This window comes from Colossoma macropomum, unplaced genomic scaffold (genome assembly GCF_904425465.1).
Source record: "Colossoma macropomum unplaced genomic scaffold, Colossoma_macropomum, whole genome shotgun sequence".
Lineage (NCBI taxonomy): Eukaryota > Metazoa > Chordata > Actinopteri > Characiformes > Serrasalmidae > Colossoma > Colossoma macropomum.
The window spans coordinates 20351102-20372953 of NW_023494795.1; the positions used below are offsets into that span (position 1 = coordinate 20351102).

Consider the following 21852-nt stretch of genomic DNA (forward strand, 5'->3'; position numbering starts at 1 on the left):
AAATGAAGGACTTTGAAGGAATTTTTACATTTTGCTTTGAATTTGAATTATGTCTTAAACAATGCACATTCACATGGAAAATGCAATTGTAGATACATCATTTAATTCACGTTTTAAAATTTGCATTTGAATTTGAAAAAAAGGCCAGAAAATGCCACCACACACAGCAACTTTTTTAATTAAATTCTTATCATAATAAAATATACCCTACAATTTACAAACACAAACGTGGTTTATTGAAAGCTTACAATTTGCACATTAGACAGAGCTTGGTTCAATGAGCTGCGACTGAGAAGTATTTGCTGGTGATAGTTGTTACTACAAAAGGTTAAACAAATAAAAAAGAGTATTCATAATATATTCATTGTTTTTTTTTTTTCACTAAATACTTTCATTACAGTGGACTATTCTTATTTAAAACCGCCTTCTCTGCTGTGAATAAGTAGACATCGGACTGTTGCTGCCTTATCAGCTGCTGTCCCACCACACGCTTCTCACCTTCCAAACATGTTAGCATTGCATGCTGTACACTACACAATTCTGTATATACTTCATAGTGTGCAGCACAGATGCATCATATGACACCCATATGTTCAGAGTTGAATTACATATATGACAAGGATCTGTATGTATTGCACACTCAGTGCAACAAAATATTGTCAGTTCAACCTAGAAAATGCACCTCGTCTGTTAACAAGCGTAATCAGTTTTGTTACTGTTAGGTAAACTATTCGAAGATTAAAAAAACAAGGCAAAGCAAAATAGTTTAGATGAACAGCTTCATTTTTCTTTCATCCAGAACTCACAAACACTTCAAATCGATGTCTGCCTCATTTCATTTTACAGTGCTACAGTAATCTCATATACACAAAATGTTTGCAGATGTCATCATCAGATCAATACATTCTTTTTAAAGAGTAAATCGACTTGCTTGACCTCTCAAATGTTTGCAAAATGTGAATGTAATCAGCAGTGGCTGTTTTATTAGCATTACAGTTAAGTTTTTTTAATGTATTGGTCAACATTTGTACAGTTTGTACAGAGACCACCCTTCGTTTATTTAATTTCCGGAAAATTAAGTGAATGAAGGCTGGTCTCTGACTTTTGCACAATGCTGTTAAGCATTTTTATTTTGTCTGACTGGATTGGCGTGTCCCAGTAGAGCTGATGTGTGGAACAACACAAGCTTTTGAGGAGAGCAGGACTGCAGGAAAAGGAAACAAGATCTAAATGAGAGGAAAGAGAGAACAGCCGCAGAGAGAAATTGAAAGCCAATGACAAGCAAAGGAGAGAGGCTGCTTTAAAGAAGAACGGGGAGAGGGAGGTAGCAGGACCTTTCAAAGGAGTGATAAAGGAAAATGATGAGAAATAAAAGTGAAGTTCATGGAGTTAGTGCCAATGAGCAAGATGAAGCAGATGAATGTGACGCTGCCATTTATCATAAGAGGAGCAGAGCCAGAGCGCTGTAAGCGAGAACAAAACAGAGAACAAAGGAGAGCTGACTAAAGATCCGAAATGGAGAGGAAACGGGGAAAAGAAAGGCAATGAAACAGCAGGAGAACCAGAGGAAGAGAGACAGAGAGAGAGAGTGTTGTAACCTGCACTGCTATGCAGAAATACTATTTAGTATATTGGCTGCTCTGTAGGTGTTGCTTCTTTCTTTTGTGTGTGTGTGTGTAAAATTATTTTAAACACAGTAAATATATCTATAATTTCTCTCTATTTGAGACGGTTAAATGAATACTGTATGTTATTTACCTTATTTGTTTTTATGTGCTTCAAGTAATTTTATTTAATGAAATCTATAGTCAATTGACCACTTTTTAGCTTTTTTCAAGAAACAATGCTTGAAACACTTAAAATGATCTGCAAGTGATATAACTACATAAAACTTTTAAAAAGTACAAAAATCAGTTGTAAATAAATAGAATCATATAATATTCTTATAATTACAATGAAAAATATGAAACATATTTCTCACATTTAAAGGGCCCATATTGTGGAAAATTGAATTTTCCTCAATTGTATGAAAAAGGAAGATTTTGATGTAGCATGTAAGTATTATTTAAGTTTCAAAGCAGCAGGCCATCCAGAACATACATGGACAATAAGCTGCAAAAGCAGCCTGTTTTAAATTCACTATTTCTGTGATGTCACAAACGCCAAGACATTTACATACAGCCTACAGCAGTTTAGCTCCATGCATTCGCACTGAAGTTATAAGGAGTATTTCAGCTCTGAGTGCTTTTTGAATGAGGTACAATACAAGCCAATCAATCAGAACAGAGTTTATTTGCACATATAAAGTCACACTTACATATACATTTCTTAGAGACACAGTACCAAAAACAGGGATCAATTCAAAGGGATAAAGAGAGGTTGTAAAATGTCAAAAAAGTGATTATGACTGTTTTGGTACATAAAAACACACAAACCTGATAAGTGGACGTGCGAGGTAAAAATAAATGCAAGACAAAGTAGGGTGTGGGCCCTTTAAGTTGAGTTAAAAGTTTTGCTGTGTTTTTTTTTTTTATATATATATTTATAATACAATAGAATAACTATTACCACTTTCATGTAGTGTTTTGCTCAATGGCTGTATTTTAAGCTTTTCCACTGGCCGAGAGAGGGACAGGGAATGAGAGAGAGAAAGAGAGAGAACAGGGCTATTATGCTGAGGCCAGCAGAATGGTGGAGTCTCTCAGCCATGACACTGAGACTCCGGCGCAGGCCATAAATCACAGCTGCCGCAGTGCTGCCTGCTCCACGTACACACACACACACACACACATTAACTGCTGTTAACCCCCTCTCACACACACACCTTTACAAACACATAGTCATCAGCACTGCTGTTAGCCCCCACACTCCCAGCTTACACCCACGCACACACACAGCTGACAAATCTGCTGTAACCGCATCACTTACACATACACACACACACACAAGCACAGCCATTACCACTGCGTTTACACACACTCACACAGCCTGCATTGCTGTTACTAACACACGCAGACGTTAAACACAAACTGTGCTTTCGACATAAAGACCTGAATTCACTCCGCAAACATTCACCATACTACAAATTATTATATTAAATTATTTATATTGAAGAGGAATGCCACCAGTTTTTCAAAGTTTCAGCACAATTAATTCATTGTGATATAAACAAAGACATCCACAGTGGTTTGATGTAAAATGGTTAATTGTAGCAGAAACAGAAAAGAAGCAGACCTGTAGATATAGAATTTGATTGATTGTAAATGTAATCCATTATATAACTATGTAATTGTTATGTTATTAAATATAGTGCAGGTATCATTCTCACTGTCCTTTGCTTTCTCTTTAACGTACACGCACAGACATACACGCATGTTCAAATCGCCGCCAAGGCTGTTAAGCCCAGTGCTGCTGTAACAAACCCTTTCTCTTCTACTCACTGTCTCACACACACATTAGTGCTGCTGTTACTCAGTTACTACCACAACACAGCCGTACATACTCAGCAAAACCAAACCTGCGGATACAAACGGAAGAACAAACACATAAATCACATTAACGCTGCATAGTACACAGAGATATATAAACACTCACAACTAACAGGCATTATCATAGTCTGTATCTTAAACTCATTCTTGGGGCATCATCATCTTTCTCTTTGTCTCTCTCTTTCTATCCCTGGCTTACATTCTCTTATCGTTTCACTGCAATTTGCATTTTTTATGCCCATTGCTCTGGTAAAGTACCTTTTGACATTCTTCTCAATTTCCAGATTAAATCAGTCTTCCCTTTTCTCTCTTATTCTATCTTTCTGTTGCTCCTAATCTTTCCCTCTCATTACTCTCCTCCCATCTTTCTTTTATCTGCTGTTCAGGTACAGCGTGTATCTGCAGAGGCAGGCTCACTGCATGTGTCCTTGGCCTTCAGGTTACAGGTTATGGTAGAGAGCGTACATTCAGCAGTGCGTCCTCAGATATGGGTCTGTGATCTATGATGTTGTAAACATTACTGTCTAGATCATAGTAATAGGCGAAAATCTGAATTACTCTGTTTTCCCCTCATCCCAAATGCAGTAGCTATCAAATAATTATATTGTAGTAGCATGTATGTCACTAACTAGCATCTTGAGAGCTGCAAGCTATGTCGAGTTGTTAAGTAATCTCAGATAGACTTGCCTGTGAGGATTTGACACTATGATGTACTGTTTGTTTAAAAATGTTGAACAGACTATATTAGTGCTGTGTTCACGTATGGATGTTGAAATGGAAACATTGCCGTGGTGACAGTAACACCAGCGAAAGTGAATTATTATCAAAGGAGAGCTTTAGCAATGTCAAGTTTTTATTTAACGTAAACAAGGTAAGAGGATGCTCTGTAGTTAGGAGGACGCTTTTTTGTTATATAATACGAAGTTTGCCTGGAGTTCCACAAGGAGACATTCAGCAATCATGGGTCCCAAAAAATCAGCATCCGGTTTATTCCATTGCCATGGTCAATGGCAAAAGTTTGGTAAATTGAAGTTTTGACAGAACGTTCCATTTACCCCTGCGATCAGTGGACCATTGGTACTGATTGTTTTCTATTCTCCATTGAAAAAAGCTCTGTTAGAAATGATGGAATGTCACGTTTACCATCATCTGTCTACTGCCAACAGTAGGCTTCAAGATGGCCCCTGCTACTGTTTTTCAATATGCTATATACTTTTCTATATATTTTTGGACACCAAACATATATTTTTTTGATGAACTACATTTGAGGACTTCATAAGGGCAATATTATGTCAGTTAGATTTGTCAGCAGGTCCTTTTAAAGTTACCCGACGGGAAAAAAACCCTGCATCTGGAGAGCCCATAATATGGGTTCTTGCCTGCAGCTACTTCTTAATAGCTACAGATATCCAAGCCTCATCAAACAGAGCATATATTTTAGGGCTGTAAACGTTTTCATGCGGCGAAATCCAAGGTTTTACTATTAGATGCTGTCTGCATTTGCTGAGGGTGCTGCATAACTTGAGCTGAGCTGTTCTTGCACATCTTTAGCAGTGTTTAAACTGACTGACATATGTCATAACACTTCACTCCAGTGATGGAAATTCTTGAAGGGAATTTTACTTGATGTTTCTGTAGCTCTGTGGTTCTCAAGTGGAAGAATGCACAGTGACAAAGTGTAGATGTTGCAGACAAGCGCCTCTTAGAGAAAAAAAATATTTATATGAAGTGAGCAAAAACCACGTTTACAAGTAATCGTGTTTTTTCTACTGTGAATACGTTTTCATGTTATCTTATACTTCTTCATATGTAAACACATTTTCACGTGAGTGCATTTTTTCATGTGATCACACATTTTTTAACGTGAAATGTGCAAAAAACGTTTATTTACATGTGAAATCCATGTAATTTTTCTGTATGAGGCTGCAGCAGGTTTAATGTTTTATAATACTTTGCAGTGCTGTTAGCAGTATTTTTACACTTCTACACATTCACATATTATAATTTTACATATTACATATTTGCAGAAATAATTTTCTGCAGATGTTTTTATTGCAATTTTGATAATCAAACTTGATTCGCTTCCAGCAAAATGAATGATATTCTTGTGTCTGCCATAAGGATGCACTGAAATTTACAAATGAACCAGAAAAGTAAGAATGACAGTTTTATGACAGAAATTTTATGACCAGAATGTTATGCTTTGTCCTTTTTAAAGCAAAGTGTCAGAAATAGAAATAGTGTTGAAATCATGAGAATTAAAAATAATGTTTAAGAAACACTGCAAACTATGAGAATTAGCATCATACTTTCCAGTGATGTGTGAGTTATAACACTTCTTCATCATCTGTCTGAACACAGGTCATCCTGCCAGACTTGGCTGTTTTGAGGATCGCTGTCTATGATGATAATAATAAGCTGATTGGTCAGAGGATCCTGCCGCTGGACGGCCTGCAGGCTGGTTACAGACACATCTCTCTGAGGAACGAGGGCAACAAGCCCCTTTCTCTCCCCACTGTCTTCTGCAACATCGTCCTTAAGACCTACGTACCAGACGGCTTTGGGGGTGAGTGAGCACAAACACACACACCAGGAGCAACGTAATGGGGTGAGATTAGGACAATTTCAAGGGCCCCAAAAAGACGAGGCCCACAAAGCTTGTGTCTTTGTTTTTTTGGAAGTACTTTTTAGGCTTACTGAAAGATTCTTAATTAAAACAATTCACTCATTAAATTATTAATAAAGACTCGTTTTAGAAACAGAGCCAACAGCAAATCATCTTCCATTCTTTCACCTATCCAGCGACCCCCTGTTGAAACATTGAGTGGTTTAGCCTGGTGATGGTCTGTAAGAAGAATAAGAATTTTATTTTCAATTCAGATGAAGAAACCCCCCACAACATACAGTCTCTCAAAAATAGGAACAGCAAATTTGTAGAAGACAGTAGTCTATATCACACAGTTATTTGGAGATAAAAATAGGTAATCAAGATATGCTGGAGGTTAATGGAAAGGAAGAAAATGCTATGATGGAGCTTTTAAAAGAAAAGCCCAAGTCAAATCAAGTGCAACACTCTCTCTGTTTTATGTTAGAATGTCATGTTCTCTCAGCCAGTGAACTGTAAAGGTTAACTTGAAAGTGAATGCAAAGTAGAAAATGGGTTCAGATCTGATTAAATTTCATAGACTATAGCTGGAAAAATGAGCATGTTTATGGAGATTTTAGTTTTTGATTAAACTGTTGATTATAGAGCTTTGCTTTGGCAGATGAGATGCAACCCTTTTGGAAAGCAACAAACATTACAGTTTTGGCCATTTGCATACAGTATATGCAGTATAACTGCCTGGTCATCAGGAGACAAGAGGTCATAAGTTCTAATCCCAGTATTGCTTTAGGTCTCTACAGTCAGAAGTCTGAGACAAAGAAGAATTTACCACCACCACCGCACGGTTGGAGCACTGAATGTTAAAGGGAGTCATAGCCTGTGGGTGGGAACAGGCAATGAAAAAACTGAGTGGAGGAAATGAACAACAATTCTGTTTTTCATTAGTAAACTAATATCTTATTTTGTAGAGGTAACATAAATGCAGTACTAAAGCTGTAAATTAGGACAACCTTTGACTAGACTAAGTAAAGAAAAATAACTAAAGCTGTGCAGAAGGCTGAATTTCAAGCTGACCTGACTTTTAATTTTTACAGTTCTGCCTCACGCATGGGCTGCTTTCATGGGTTTTTTGGTCCTAACCTTATGTGGCAGGTTGTGTGGGCTTGTGTTAAGGGTTCTGCTGGAGAGCTGAATAAAACCTAAAAGTGACTGCATCCACCCACTTTCCAACCACACACATGCTGCAGACACACACCATAATACTCACTAACACAGCAGGCTGCGTGAGGCTAAGTCGATGAATTTGAACACTGCATTTTTTTATTATGCCCACATTTGTATTTTAGAGTAGGTAACAGTTTCTTAGCCTACAGCTATCAACAATAGTACTGCACCTTACAGACTTTTAGACCACTGGATGTAACTCTGTGTTGCATACGAGTCTCTCAAGGTTCAGGTAAAGATTTTACTCTTATATCTAGAGACCACCTCTGGCACTGAAACGTCTCATGTCCCCAGTCATCCAATGTATTCAGAGTACATCTCTGCCCTACAGCTATGGCCCAGATTTGTCCAGATGATGTGTATGTGTGTGGCTATACCAGTGGCCTCTGCAGACTCCTGTTCACCTTCTGTTGCCCTTTTGTTCTTAAAACACCTACTCTGAGATTTGTTGTTATAACAGGACAAACAGGCTGGATGTTCAAATGATTAGGTGGTATAGAGAATGAATGGGAATGAACATAGAGCCCTTCCAAGCATTAGTCCAGAATCGTAGTTACGGTTGCATAAGGTACTTTGAAGGTACATTTGCATTGTTTGTTGGGTAACATTGGGTAACAAACATGTATTTGCACTGTAAAAAAATACTCTGTAAATTTACAGTAACTTACTGGTAGAAGAGTCAAGACATTCAACACACAAAAGCTAACAGACTAACAGGCTCCTCTAATAATACTCATAGTAACGATACAAGTTGAAGTATTTACATATATTATATATTGAAGTATTTGCATATATTACATGCATGGCTTATAAGCTTCAAAAGTCAGTGTTTAAGCTGGAGTTGTTTAACATTAAGTAGTAAGATGCTTATAAAGAAAAAAGGATATTTACAAAGTAAAGGTTTGTGCATTAGGTTCAGGTTCACAGATATTAATGCAGCTCAGCAAGCACTTTTAACATTTAAGTTAAATTTCAGTGAAGATGATTGACTCTTGCCACTTCAAGAAGTACTTTTGGTGTCCAGTTTTACAGTAAAACTTATAATACTATACATTTTAATGTATTATTACAGTATTCTTACAAATATATTACAGTAGCCATGCAATTAGGTATTTGATACAGTATAATCTGCCTGTACTCTGAAAGTTTTCCCAGAATTCAACCCTGTGTGCTGTATAAAACACATTTAAAGTGTTATACTGGCTTGAACATAATGCATTATTGTTGAAATTACAGAAATCCTTTACAGTGTACCCTTTTTCTGATAGGGTATCAGCACCGGAACTGTTTGTTAAGAGCCATTCGTGTCATTTTGGAGCATTCTTCATAAAATAAATGAAAAAACGCAAAAGTGAGAAGTGTGACCAATCACAAAGCAGAACAGGTGCTGTCATCAAGGAAATGTAGTGAACTTGAACACAGAAAAGAGAATAAGTAACCAACAACTTTATGTAAACTTGACATTTAAGAACAATTAATTTTTATAAGAGCTGTAAGGAGGCAATGAAGGATCCCTGGAGGCCAGGTGCAGGTCACTTTTTATTTTGGTGTCGTCCACTGACAGCCATGTGGCAAGTGGAAAAGCAATAATGTGCCACTGTTGAGCCAAACCCATAAATGCTCCTAATGCTCTGTGTGCATAGTGCACAGAACATTACACTGTAAAAAAAACATGTTGAATTAACATTTGAATTTTGATTAAAAACACTACAACAACAAAATTCTGAAATAAAAAGCTTTTTTAAAAGCCCTAAGAGGTTATAAACTATTGTGTGTACCCAGGTTACCCTTTGTTGTTTTGGCTAACAGACCAGAGCTGGCAGTAGGTTGGGTCATGGAGTTTCATAATCTCACCTTTCAGAGGTTATAATAACATGCATGAATATTTGGGTTTGATCAGCATGCTCTGAATGGTGAGTGAGCCCTCTTTCGCTGCTGTGTGTTGTGAAGGGGCTGTTGAGACTGAGTGTGCGGAGTGCGTATGGCCATGGTCATTGTCCTTCTTTCACCTGGCCCCTTTTGTACTACTGCTCAGTCCATAGCACCGGTCTATGTCCAGCTTGGATGCTCTAATGAAGATCACGGTTTATTCATGAAGGTGCTGGCTGAGGAGAGAAGTGGACACAACAATAAACATGAACCAAATGGGGACAGTCTTGCCTTTGTTTTATTCGTTTTTAGCTCATGAATTTATGCAGTTTTTTTTTTCGATTTGCATTTTGTATTTAGAATGTTTTTTGTTGTTGTTTTTCCACAATTTGGTCCCAACGGTTAGGCACATTTTCCTTCAAATACATATTTGCTGTGTTTTTGTTACTTCTCTATTGGTGCCCATCTTTAGTGTATTCTCTGCCACTGTCCCTTTTTCAGCAATCGTGGATGCTCTCTCTGACCCAAAGAAGTTCCTCTCCATAGCTGAGAAGAGAGCAGACCAAATGAGAGCGCTTGGTATTGAAACGGTAAGCAAATTTAACAAGACTAATCCCTGTCTTTATTTGTGAATATTGCTGCTCTTTATTCATTGAGGCCCCCTCCTGAGCTAAGCAAATGTGTTCTCTTAATGTAGAGCGACATTGCAGACGTGCCAAACGAGAGCTCAAAAAATGATAAGAAGGGCAAGGTGAATCAGGTGAAGGCCAGTGTGACTCCTCAGACCAGCTCAGACATGGCCCAGACCTCTACTGGCACTCAGAACAACAGCAACGAAACCAAGAAAGGTGAGTACCGGTATAGCTTTCATACTGACCCAAAAAACAGCTCCTAGATCATTGTCATACAGTCCAGATGTTTGTAGACACTTCTTGTAAGTGAATTGAGCTGCTTTGAGGTGAACCATTGTTGACACAGGTGTTCCATTGTGCACACAAAGCTTGTGTAGTCTTCATAGAAAGGCATTATCAATTAGAATAGGACACTCTGGAGCAGCCGCACATGAGCTTAAGGGCACCATGCCCAATCTGAAGTGTCAGCCCAAGGGCACTAAAGCTGTAGAGGGCCATAAAGCTGTGGAGCAGTGAAACTACATTCTTTGGAGTATTGGATGGAGCCTCATGCAATACCTTTGAGTTGAGTCAGAGGCAGAGAGACTTTTTGAACACACTTATTTATTTTCTATGAAAATTATTATTATTCTTAATTTGATGAAACCAAAAGAGTTGTAGAAAAGCAATATTTTAAACTGCTATTTCTTTATACTTTGGATAATTATAAAACACATGTCAAATGTTTGACCTAAATATTGATTTAACAGTTTTTCAGATGTTTGCCAGAAATATCACAGCTTTTAATGCACTGCATGTAGCTGAGATGTGGTGCTCATCGCAAGTTCAGAAACAGTTTCTAAATGACCAGGGTGCACTGAGTAAAATTTAAACAAGGAATTTAAAGAATCACACACATTTCCAAATACACTCAGCATGGAACTCAACTTCAGCTCATCTCTCCAGCCATCTGTGGTCATTTGCATGTTCCTAGTAGATTTAAACTGCCCAAACCTATTGTCACACGTGTCAGTAGACTGTCGGTAATTTAGCATTCAAATAATTCAACATTGTTTTAGTAAATCTGCTCTATAATATGTCTCCGTTTCGTTAATATATTACACTGGATTACTTAATTAAAAATCATTGATGAATTGATTAAATTATTAGCTCCATGACTTTTGCCTGACATGCTGTACTTTATGTCCCATCCTCACAGATTCTGCACTGGTTAACCAAGTGACGATTGAGGACTTGAAACAAATGAAAGTAAGTCTTACTGCTTATTATTTATTATCCATTTCTCATTCTTAATAGGGTATATGAATATGTCATCACAATATGAAACCATGCTTAATTGACCTGATTCATTAATGAGGCAGTTGTAACTTAGAGAAAGACTCACTAATCCTCATCTTCTCTCCTTAGTCATATGTTAAACTGATCAAGAAGCAGCAGAAAGAGCTGAATGCATTGAAGAAGAAGCATGCAAAGGTTGGTATTCTTTAAGACACAGTCTATGACTCTGTACTCTTGATTTTTTTTTTATCTTCCCTCTTCATGATGCCTGATTCTTAGTAAGTGCATCCTGTCACCTGATGTTATCAAAGGCCATTTTGCTCATCTTTGATCCTGGGCCCAACAGCAGACGCTTATTAGAATTGCTAAGATGGCTGGATCCCTCAGAGAAGTTCACCTTTTTATGGTATTAGAAATCTCTTTCTGATAAATAGGATGCAGTGGTGTGTTCAGAAGATGTCTGCTTTCAAACTCTTGTAAATAAGTGTTTCTTTTTCATGCTTGACTAAAAAAACAAAAAGTGAGGACTACCAACTAGCCTTTAAATTAGATGCTAATAGTTTGTACTGACTATCTGTTTTCAGGACCACAATGCCATGCAGAAGTCCCATTGCACTCAAGTGGACAAGATGGTGGCTCAGCATGACAAAGAGAAATTTACACTGGAGAAGCTGTTAGAGAAAGCAATCAAGAAAAGGGGGTAATTAAACTTGCTAAATGAAAGAAGTTAAAGATGGATAGTATTATGCATTTAAATAAAAACGATTTGCTTTTTCACTGATTTCCTTCAATGCAGAGAAAACAACTGTTCTGATTTAAAGAAGGAGACTGCAGTAAAAGTGGAGAACCTCACATCAGACCACAAGGCAAAGGTAGACTGCCCCAAATCTTATTCACATGTGCTGAATGATCAGAATAGAAAATTGTGTTACAAAGCAATTGAGCCATCACATAGATGCTTAGTGATTTGTTCGACTGTAAATGCTGAATACTAAGAATATATCACCTTCAAAGAAGACGTCACTAAATGTTCTACATGCAAAGTTATATATTTGAAAATGAACACACCGGATCGTTACTCTTGTTAGAAGTAAATGCCCTCCACCTACTCTTGTTGGAATTTACTTCACAGTTCCACTTATATTTGGACAAGCATAATTATTTCAGTCAGAAGTTTAAAGATTAAAATCACACTAGATAAATGCCACACAGTTCTTACGTCAAATATAGTTGATTAGCCAAGACATGTTTGTGTCTGAAGTTTGCTTGTTTAGTTTTAGCTGTGTTAGTAAGAGAATCCTCTTATTTGGCTAACAGTGTGGGAAATAATAGCACTAAGCACTCAAATCGAGTTTTTTGGAGACTTTATCTTTTGACAAGAATAAATGAGTGACATTTTTTAAACTGGTGTAAATGAGTTTTTACCGTCACTGGGAGCTGTTAGCTTGGTAACATTGTTAACCATCATTAAGCACATACTTTCCCTTGAACTACGTGGCTAATATCGCTACCAAGTGATGGAAGCTTATAGTTGTATGCAAAAGTTTCAGCACCCTCTAGTCAAATTTTATGTTTTGTTGATATTCTAAGTGAAAATAAATACACGTCCTCATTTGAATGTACAGTTAAGAGTTTATTTGCTGAATGTGACCTATACAAAATTATGAGACATTTTATATTTTATTTTTTTTATATTTTATGTTAAATTCAGCAAATAAATAGAAATCATGCACTGAAATTGGCAGAAAATGCCATATTTGGGTTATTTTCTGTATAAAATGTGTTAACTTATTTTCACCTAAAAAAACAGCAAAACATGTCATTTGATTGGGTGTATTACATTGTTTGCATTCAACTGTACCTTACCAGCATTGTTCAAATTGCATACCTAAATCATCACATTTGCCTCAAGTTGTTCAGTAATCTCACATAGATTTGGCTATGTGGTTTTTGACTGTATTGTTATCTATAAAATTGGACAAAAGCGTCCATTAGTAGCGGTCCATTTTATAGATACAGACTTTGTTGGTAGCTGACTTTTTTGGCAGAATTAGATTGTCAATGTAACAAGTATGTCTTCCTGCAGGTGAAGGATATCGTAGCCCAGCACACAAAGGAGTGGTCCGAAATGATTAACTCTCACAGTACGGAAGAGCAGGAGATGAAGGATGCCCATGTAATGCAGCAGTGTGAGCATCTAAAGAAACTGTTGTCCAGCGTCCAGGAGCAACAGACCCTGCAGCTCAAACTTGTGCATGAACGGTGAGTGAATGCGTGTGTGATTACCATTTTATCTATTCTTACAGCAGTATTTGAACACTAGATTCTGTTGGCCTAATGCAATTCTCCTTTCAGTTATTATCAGTAGTTTCATAATCTCCTTACTACCTCTTACAAAGAATTATTATTCTCTTTGGTGATACATTGAACTCCCTGGCAGCTTCTGTATCATTTCTTTGTACACCATTAACATTGCATGAATCCTTTTAACTGTGGGAGGATACCTGCAGAGAAACCTCCTAAAGCTCTTTCTGAAATCTGTCTTAAACCCCTGTGTCATTGTTTATTATGCTCCTGCCTCACAGCCAACAGTGCCACGTATCTGTGGCTGTTTTGAAACATTTCAAAGGATAAAATGACACTTGATTATATTACCATCATTTATAAACTAAACACACTCAAGTGCTGCAAATTATGTGAAGTGACTTGAGAGTTGTAAATTGAGTCGTGACATTTATCATGCATCATTTTCTGTGAACAAAAATTAGTTCAACCACGTTTGGAAGAGAATATCGAGGCTTTTTTTTAAATTGTTTGCACAGGCAAAGCAAAGAAATGAAAGCTAACCAGGCCAAGACGTCCATGGAGAACAGCAAGGCCATCAGCCAGGATAAGAGCATCAAAAACAAGGCCGAAAGAGAGAGGTACATGGACACTTTCCAGACTCTGCTGCAGAATTTATGACATTAAGTGCTGTATTCATTTGCGTAACATTAGCTGCTTGTTATTTATTTTATAGGAGGGTGCGGGAGTTAAACAGCAGTAACACAAAAAAGTTCCTTGAGGAGCGAAAAAGGGTAAGTTCTCTTTTGTTACATTAGTTATTAAAAATAATAAACAAAACTGTCTTGGGAGGAAGTAGATTTCAACACACATGAATAAAATTTTGGTATAGCAGAAATGGTGTTATAACACAGATATGAACCAATTAGGCAAACTGATCCATATACCATTTTGGACTTTAAACTGACTTGAAATTTAGACTAAAATCCTTTTGCCTTGAGTGACCCAATACAATAATTATGTTTATTTTATTCAAATAAATGATTGAACATTCCATTTTGTCACTAACAAAACAATGAAAACATTATTGAAAGCACCAAATCGCTGCTGTCGGGACACAACCTTGTATGTCCACATTTTTACATAATTTGAAAAGTCCTGTTGGCCTTAAATTGTAAATTGATGAATGGACCAAATGATGAATGGACCAACAGAAATGACCCAAAATGACATGGAAAAAATTCTGGTTCCACTGACTTTAAAAGTAAAGAAGATTTTTTCCTCCTCCTGTAAAGTTATCATTTTGGAGATAGACAACAGCAAAATGTTTCAGTCATGATAATCACACTAGTGATAATTTTAGCTAATTTTAAGCATAACTCAAAAACATCAGCCAGTGTTTTTCATTAAAACATAAAACATAAAAAAGTTTACTTAATTGCAGAAAATATGTTTCAGCAGTGACATTTCTTGGTGTTACATAGTGATTTTCAGACTTTGGGACAGTTTCCATCAAAACAGCTTTGGGTCAGATTCATAATAAGCAGCGGCAGATTTACTGTGACATTAAGAGCAAATATTGTGGCAGGTAACGCGTTTGATCATACATAAACGAGAATTACCAGCATGTTTTACTGCTTGCACAATGTGAAAAATAACATCTCAACCACTCTGGCGTTAATTCATCCGGTACGAAGCTGATGTGGGTGAAAAGGTATTTTCTACAATGTTTCCAAACATGTTTGGTCCCACGTACAACAAATCACACATACACACACTCAGATGATTAACCAACTAACTACTATTGTAGGACAACAGAGGTGAAATAAGACTTGCTTTGGATTTCAGGTCAGCAGATTTAACTGGCACTGTGCTCAAAACGACCTCTTCTATGTGTGAATCCCCTCTATGTATGGAAAGTAGGTTGTAATGCAAATAAGTGGAGAGTAATTTGACATGTTGAGATGCTAACTATATATTTGAATTAATTTTATTGCAAGCAGTTTTAACTTTTAATATTACTGTTCAGTTTATAAAAGTTTTTATAGAAGAATTCAACTTACTACTAAAAATGTATTTCTCAAAAGTAAAATCTTTAAAGAAAATCTTTAATTTTCACATGTGCAAATCAAATCCCTGCTGTCAAGGATTATATATGTATTAGTTGAAATTCCAAGAGCAAATAGAAAAGAAAAACTAAACAGTTTGCCATAGTAATTAGAATTTTAGCATGTCAAGTTAATTTTTAATTGTAATAACAAATTCTAAATTTTAAACTTTAATTTATGTTAAATAAGAATTGGAAAAAGGCTGCAACGATGATGATGATGACTATCATTATTTTTATAATTATTATTATTATTATTATTATATAATTGAAAATTTCATTCTTACATTCTAAAATATAATTCCTACAATTAGAAGTTGAATTTTAAGATGTTATGATAAAAGTTTTTTAAATGGTGTACATTTATTTGTCAGCACTTCTCCTACAATTCATAGCTCTCTTGCTGAGAATTTTGTTTTTTTGTTTCTTATGTGGATTTTGACTGACTCTTGCCTAGGACACTGGTGAAAGTACCACCACGTTAAAAGACATTAGTGTGCTAATCATCGCCACAGTGACTTTATGAACCGCTCTTATTTACCGTGCTGCACATTTTGAGCAGTGTAGCACCGTCACCTCCAAGTTTTATGAATCTGGCCCATTGTGTTTCGTTGAATGGAAATGTGGGACAGCATTTTTTGAAAGGCTTAGGAAGAAAGTACCCTGTAAGTGATGATTTTGTATGTATCTTATTACTATCCCAGTTAATGCTAATTAAGGACTTCAGTTTGAACTAATACAGCAGAATGGCCATATTGAGTAAATTCAGAAATAAATATTCAGTACTACTTGAAAATGTGAGTTTTTAAAGAGAACTTTTGACTTAACTAAGTTGAGAAAAAAACTTTGCAAAAATAATGAAATAAAACAAAAAAAACAGTCAGTAGAAAACTGAAGGTATTTTGTGTCTTTGAATATACTGTCCATTAAAATGTAAACTGTTTCTGACCCCACAGTTGGCTATGAAGCAATCAAAAGAGCTAGAGCAGTTACAGAAATCCCAGCGCGAGCAGTTGGAAAAACTGGAGAAATTCAACGAGCAGGTATGTGTTTAGGCAGTGATCTCACCAAGTTCAGGAGTTCAATACAGTGGGACGACCTAGATAGATTTGGAAGGCATGGAGGGGTGCTATGACATAGAATTTAACAACTCTCATTGTTTCATTTCTTTTGGTTTGTGTTTGTCTTCCATTACTCACACATTGTACATGTATTCACTGAGCTCATCTGTTTACATATGATTTGCTTTTTTTTGCACAGCTTTTGAAATCACATCATGCAAACTCTCAGTGTCAAGGTAGGCTCACTCATTCCCCCATTCTGCTGAAAACAATCTTGTCTTATTCTGTCTTCTCAGTCTTACCTGTGTACCCAAATCATTTTGTTGCCTATACTGATGGATATAGGTTATTTATTTATTCGTTTTTATGGATAGAATTGACTGAGATTAGCTTTGCTGAGGGACGCCATGCTGCACTTCGTTGTCTTTTCTCTGTCTAGTCTGTCTGTCTAGAATCTCTGAATGGCTTAAAAATTAGCTGATAAGTTGAAGAAGGCATTTCGAAGTAGGATAAAGTGTACAATGCAGAGGCGCCTGGGGACTGGGAATTAGAACCACTGCGCTAGATGATTCCTGCTGCTGCCGCTGAACTGCAGTGTATTTTTCTAGAGCAGATCTGCCCAGTAAAACTATCTTAATTCATAAACGTTAGTAAACTTAACTTTTAAACTGAGAACCAGGTACGGTTATAAAATCATAAAGATCTACCAGTTGTGCATGTCAGTACTTGCTGATGTTTAATGTAGAAACTAGGGATGTGAATTTTGCTAAATTCTTTTGACCACAACCGTCTGTAATTAGTTAGACACAACTCATGAAAAAACATAGCCTAACCTAACATACATGACAGTAACGTAATGTACTCTACTTATTTATATTTAGCATATTATTAGCTCAGGTTAACAAGCCTATTTGGCCTAGCTTGATGTTTATATGCATAATTTAACCCTTTATAATCCCAGGCTTATTACATAGTACAGGGACTTCAGTGCAGACTGGCTGAGCTATTCTTACGTTATAGAAGTATGTAATTAAACTTTGGGCCAGCTGGTGGGCCCTGGCCATTTAAAGGGTTAAACAACAATCAACATTGGTAGTTTGCAGATTTTTGGTCATTGGACTAACTACATAAGCTAACTGTTACATAAGCTAACAAACACATTTGTAGGTTAAAGCTTAAGGTTACACACAACAGAAGCAACATGTTTAAAAAAGAATCAGTTGTATCCTAACCCTCACCAGAAATTTGACTCAAGGTCTGTAGTAGATGTCTCCTCTATAAGAAACATTGAAGACTTGAGCTTTAATAATTAAGATACAGTTTGGCTTGAACATGACTTAAATTTCAATCACAAAACTCACTACTACTGTGAGTCACTGTTAAGAGTCCTCACTGCTTTGGAATCATTTCGGTAGTTTTAAAGGGAAACAGCAAAAGCTGGTCCTTCATTGTTTGAGTGGGAGCGCTCTGCAGTGTTATGAAACACTTTACAGGTACTGGACTCAACATTGTCAGCCACTGGAGTGTCAGCAGTCCTGGTGAACAGTGAGTCATTCACTACCCTGACTCATACAGTATTACTAAGCAAATACCTAGAGAGGTTTTTTCAGCACCTGTCATTTGATAGGAAAAAACTCCTCTGCATTTCCTAATATGCAGATTTGTGTGGAATATTACAGTGCTATAACACACCTTGTTTGAGGTTAGCAAATGTCACCGGGAGTGTGAAGCTCTGAGTAGACCATAGGTGTCCAGCTTCAGACCTGAAAGGCCTTAACTCAGCACAGTTTGGTGAATAGACTACTGAAACATGCTTCAACTAAGTTTGTTGCCAAGCTTATTTCGTGTGTTTTAGCTGGAAAATAACTTCCTTGTAACAGATGTTTCACCGTGATTCTGAAATCAGCAAACTTTGCTGGATACAACCAGAACTGGACATCTTTTTTGCAGAACATATATATGATTTAGTGCTTACAATAATAATTCACTTTGACAAGATTCCATGAAGATGATGTTTAATGCCATCATCATCAAAAATAACGTCTTCCAGAGATGATGGGCAAAGCACACTACACAGCCCAGTAGTTTCTTTCAGATTTTCTTGTGAGATGTTCAAGGAATTATGGAGGAGTGCCTCAGTGAAAGTGTGTATTGGATTTTGGTATTGGATGAAGCTCCATCACTCCAGAGAACGCAGAGCCAATGCTGAGGGCTGTATACCTTTCTAGCTAACACTTGGCATTGGGCATGGTGACCTTAGGCTCATGTGCTGTGGCTGCAGAGTGTCCTATTTTATTGGCAGTGCTTTTCTATGGAGATTGTACAAGCTGTGTGCATGCATTTGACTGGCTGTGACAAAACTAGGTGCACCTTAAAGTACCTGAATCCACTAATTTGAAGGGTTGTCTGCAAACCTTTAAATGTTAACTGTGTCATTTCTACACCACATTGCCTGCAGTCCAGCCCTGTTCTTAGTGTGGCATTTTATGCAGCAGTATCACACAAAATACAGTTTTAAGTTTCAAGTCTGTTTTTTTGGCACTTGCCATGAGCAGCATGCCACTAGAGGCATGTACTCAGTACTCCCGCAGCATTTGTTAATCGCAACTGGTATTAAAACAAAAGCACCTCAGAAACAATTCCTTTAACAAGTCATGTTGCTTCTGATTGTGGCATTGCATATTGTGGTGGTAAGGCACCCAAACATCAGTGTTCGAAGAATCAACAATAAATGGCAAAAGTGTAAAGAATATTTTTTCATTACGCAAAACTGTAAAAAACATTTTTCTTTCTCTCAATGAACTACAAATGAAAATTAATTAAACAAGCTGTTAGAAGAGGCATTTGAAGGTGTCATGGGAGGCCTAGGATGGTCAAAGTTGACCTTTAAAGCTGAATATGTGTGCCCATGTGATCACTCCAGGCCAAGGACATGCAGCAGATGGTGAAGCTGGAAGCGGAGATGGACCGCAGACCAGCCACAGTGGTGTAACTGCCCCATCAGTAAACTAAGAAACAGAGAGACTTCTTCCTGTACGCCACCACCCCAGCTCCGAATCCAGAAACCCCCTGAAGCAACCCTCCTTCTCTTTTTTGACCACTCTGAGCCACCAGGCAACATTTCTGAATCCTTAAAAGCTCCATCAAGCATGGAACAAAAAAAAATAACCCCGCCCCGACCTTTATAAACCTCACTGCTTGCTGACCCCTCCTGCTTTTTTTACTCAACTCCTCCCCCTCACCTATGTCAGACCAACCCCTGACTTTGACCTCTGTCTGTAGCCCGGCCTCGCTGCTGAGACAGAGCTGTGTGACAGCAGCCACAGGTCCTTCTGGAACGGCCAGGCACCTGTTGGGACGGACACTCCCAGCGATGTTTTTCTGCCACTGCCTCTGTCATCATAACATCTGCGGACAAACCATACTTACGGAAGCCCACATTGGTCATCGGCACTTCTCTAATCCTCCCATCGTGGTGGCCTGAGATGGACGGAACTCGAAGTGTTCTTTGTAAACCTTTTAACTTCTGTCTCGATGGTCCTAGTTTATAGTAGCAGCACCAGGCAAATAGAGGTATAACTGAAAAAAAGATTTTTAGTTTATGTGAGCACAACTTTGTGAATGATACGCTACAAAAGAAGTTGCGTAAAATATCCTGAGCACTTTATACCTGGTAGGCCGTCAAAGGATTATTTTCAAATTTGTAGCAGTGCACTTGGTTTTCCCTGTGGTACAATGTGTTGAATGTCCGGACACTGTATTGAGGTTTGCAAAGGTCTGGTGTGAATGAAACCAGTAGTCATTGTAGTGCTCACACTGCTGTTCCTTTTTCCAAACAAAATGCATTTGGTTTTCCTTTTACTTATTTTTTTTAAAGACATAGATATAATAAATGAACTGCTTTACCCTGATTTATCATTTTAAATCATCAGGTAAAGATTTTGTTTCCTTCAGTAATTCCTTTTTTAAATGGCACTTTCTTTTGTTTTTGCGTGTATTTACTGACACTGTACTGTACCTGCTGTTACGCTGTTTGTGTGTTCACACGTTTTGATGTTACGACAGCCATGGTGTTGACATTCCATGTTGATGGACCCAAACCAAATACCACTCAGACATATGTGAGACAACATCTGCGAGGTTTTCCAGCACTGTTTGAAATTCAGTAGGACCTTTGGCAATCATCCATTGGTTGCTTGTACTCAACAATCAAAAAAAATTCCCCTTAACCCCAACCACCATGTATCGGGATTTGAAGAAACAATCATTAAAATGACCTGGGTGTAGTAACGGTTAAGGGGTGTAAAGGAATAGGTGCTTTAGTCTCACACTTTGAGTGCTTGAGGTTCATTTGTAGTCCAGAGACCTTTTTTCTTGGAGAGAACGAGGCAGTCAAACAGGCAGCTCCTCTTGTGGGTTTTTTAAAGCAGACAACACATCAGTCTTCATTTACAGAAACATAAGAACATGTGTTTTCATTTTGTACAGAAAGCCCATTACACTGAAATATGGCACCACTTTGTTTTCCTCTTACTAAATGATATCTCCTGTTGAAACGTACTAAATAGGAAAGAGAAAGTATATTGTATATACTGGAATGTATGTAGTTAATTTAACCAAATGATTGAACAGTATGCTTATTCTCCAAGGGCTCTGGGATAGTGTGTACATGTTTGTAATGGGAATGCCACCTATCATCCACTAAGTTATTTTCTTTCCTATAAATTTTTTTTCCAATCCTTGACATCAAGACTGGTACCTGTATTATGCTTTCACCACATATCTACTACGAAATAATAAGCAAAGTGCTTTTAACTTAAATCCATTGCTTACAAATGTGCCACTCAATGTCTGGTAGGACGTTTAAATTATTTTACAAACGGAAAATGCCAAAATAAGGGTTTATTTATATACAGATATATATATAAATATATAAATATATAAATATACATATATTATTAAATATAGTGTGTAGTTTAAGACTATATTTCGTTAGTTAGAGGCTTTTTGCACTAGTTGAATGTTGCGCGACTTTCATGTAGACTTTTTTGCTATATAGGTTGCAGAAAAAGCAGATTATTTTTGCAGAACAATGTTGCTTTGAATTTCATCTGTTTGTATCGTTTTTTGTTTTCTGAGCTATCTGCAGCTAGTCAATGTACCATTCTGTGAGTGTTTTTGTATTTATATTGTATTTGTCAAACTTCTAGCAAAGAAAAATACTAAAAAATACTGTTGTTATCCTGCTACTTTAATACCGTTTTATAGTATGTGTACCAATAAACTATCCAGGTGTTACATGAAA

At 37.1% G+C, this 21852-nt stretch overlaps 1 protein-coding gene across 2 annotated transcripts in view; it reads left to right on the forward strand.

The window, feature by feature from the left end:
* LOC118815569 (1-phosphatidylinositol 4,5-bisphosphate phosphodiesterase beta-4-like) overlaps positions 1-21852 on the forward strand; it is a 92699-nt gene extending 70847 nt beyond the window's left edge. For both annotated transcript variants that reach the window (XM_036581777.1, XM_036581778.1), the window contains exons 28-40: positions 5850-6054; positions 9688-9776; positions 9884-10034; positions 11017-11066; positions 11226-11291; positions 11681-11796; positions 11893-11968; positions 13183-13358; positions 13919-14020; positions 14116-14173; positions 16443-16529; positions 16747-16783; positions 19471-21852. In XM_036581777.1, coding sequence (XP_036437670.1) covers positions 5850-6054; positions 9688-9776; positions 9884-10034; positions 11017-11066; positions 11226-11291; positions 11681-11796; positions 11893-11968; positions 13183-13358; positions 13919-14020; positions 14116-14173; positions 16443-16529; positions 16747-16783; positions 19471-19559 — 1302 coding nt within the window. In that variant the 3' untranslated portion in view covers positions 19560-21852. The remainder of the gene's footprint in view (positions 1-5849; positions 6055-9687; positions 9777-9883; positions 10035-11016; positions 11067-11225; positions 11292-11680; positions 11797-11892; positions 11969-13182; positions 13359-13918; positions 14021-14115; positions 14174-16442; positions 16530-16746; positions 16784-19470) is intronic.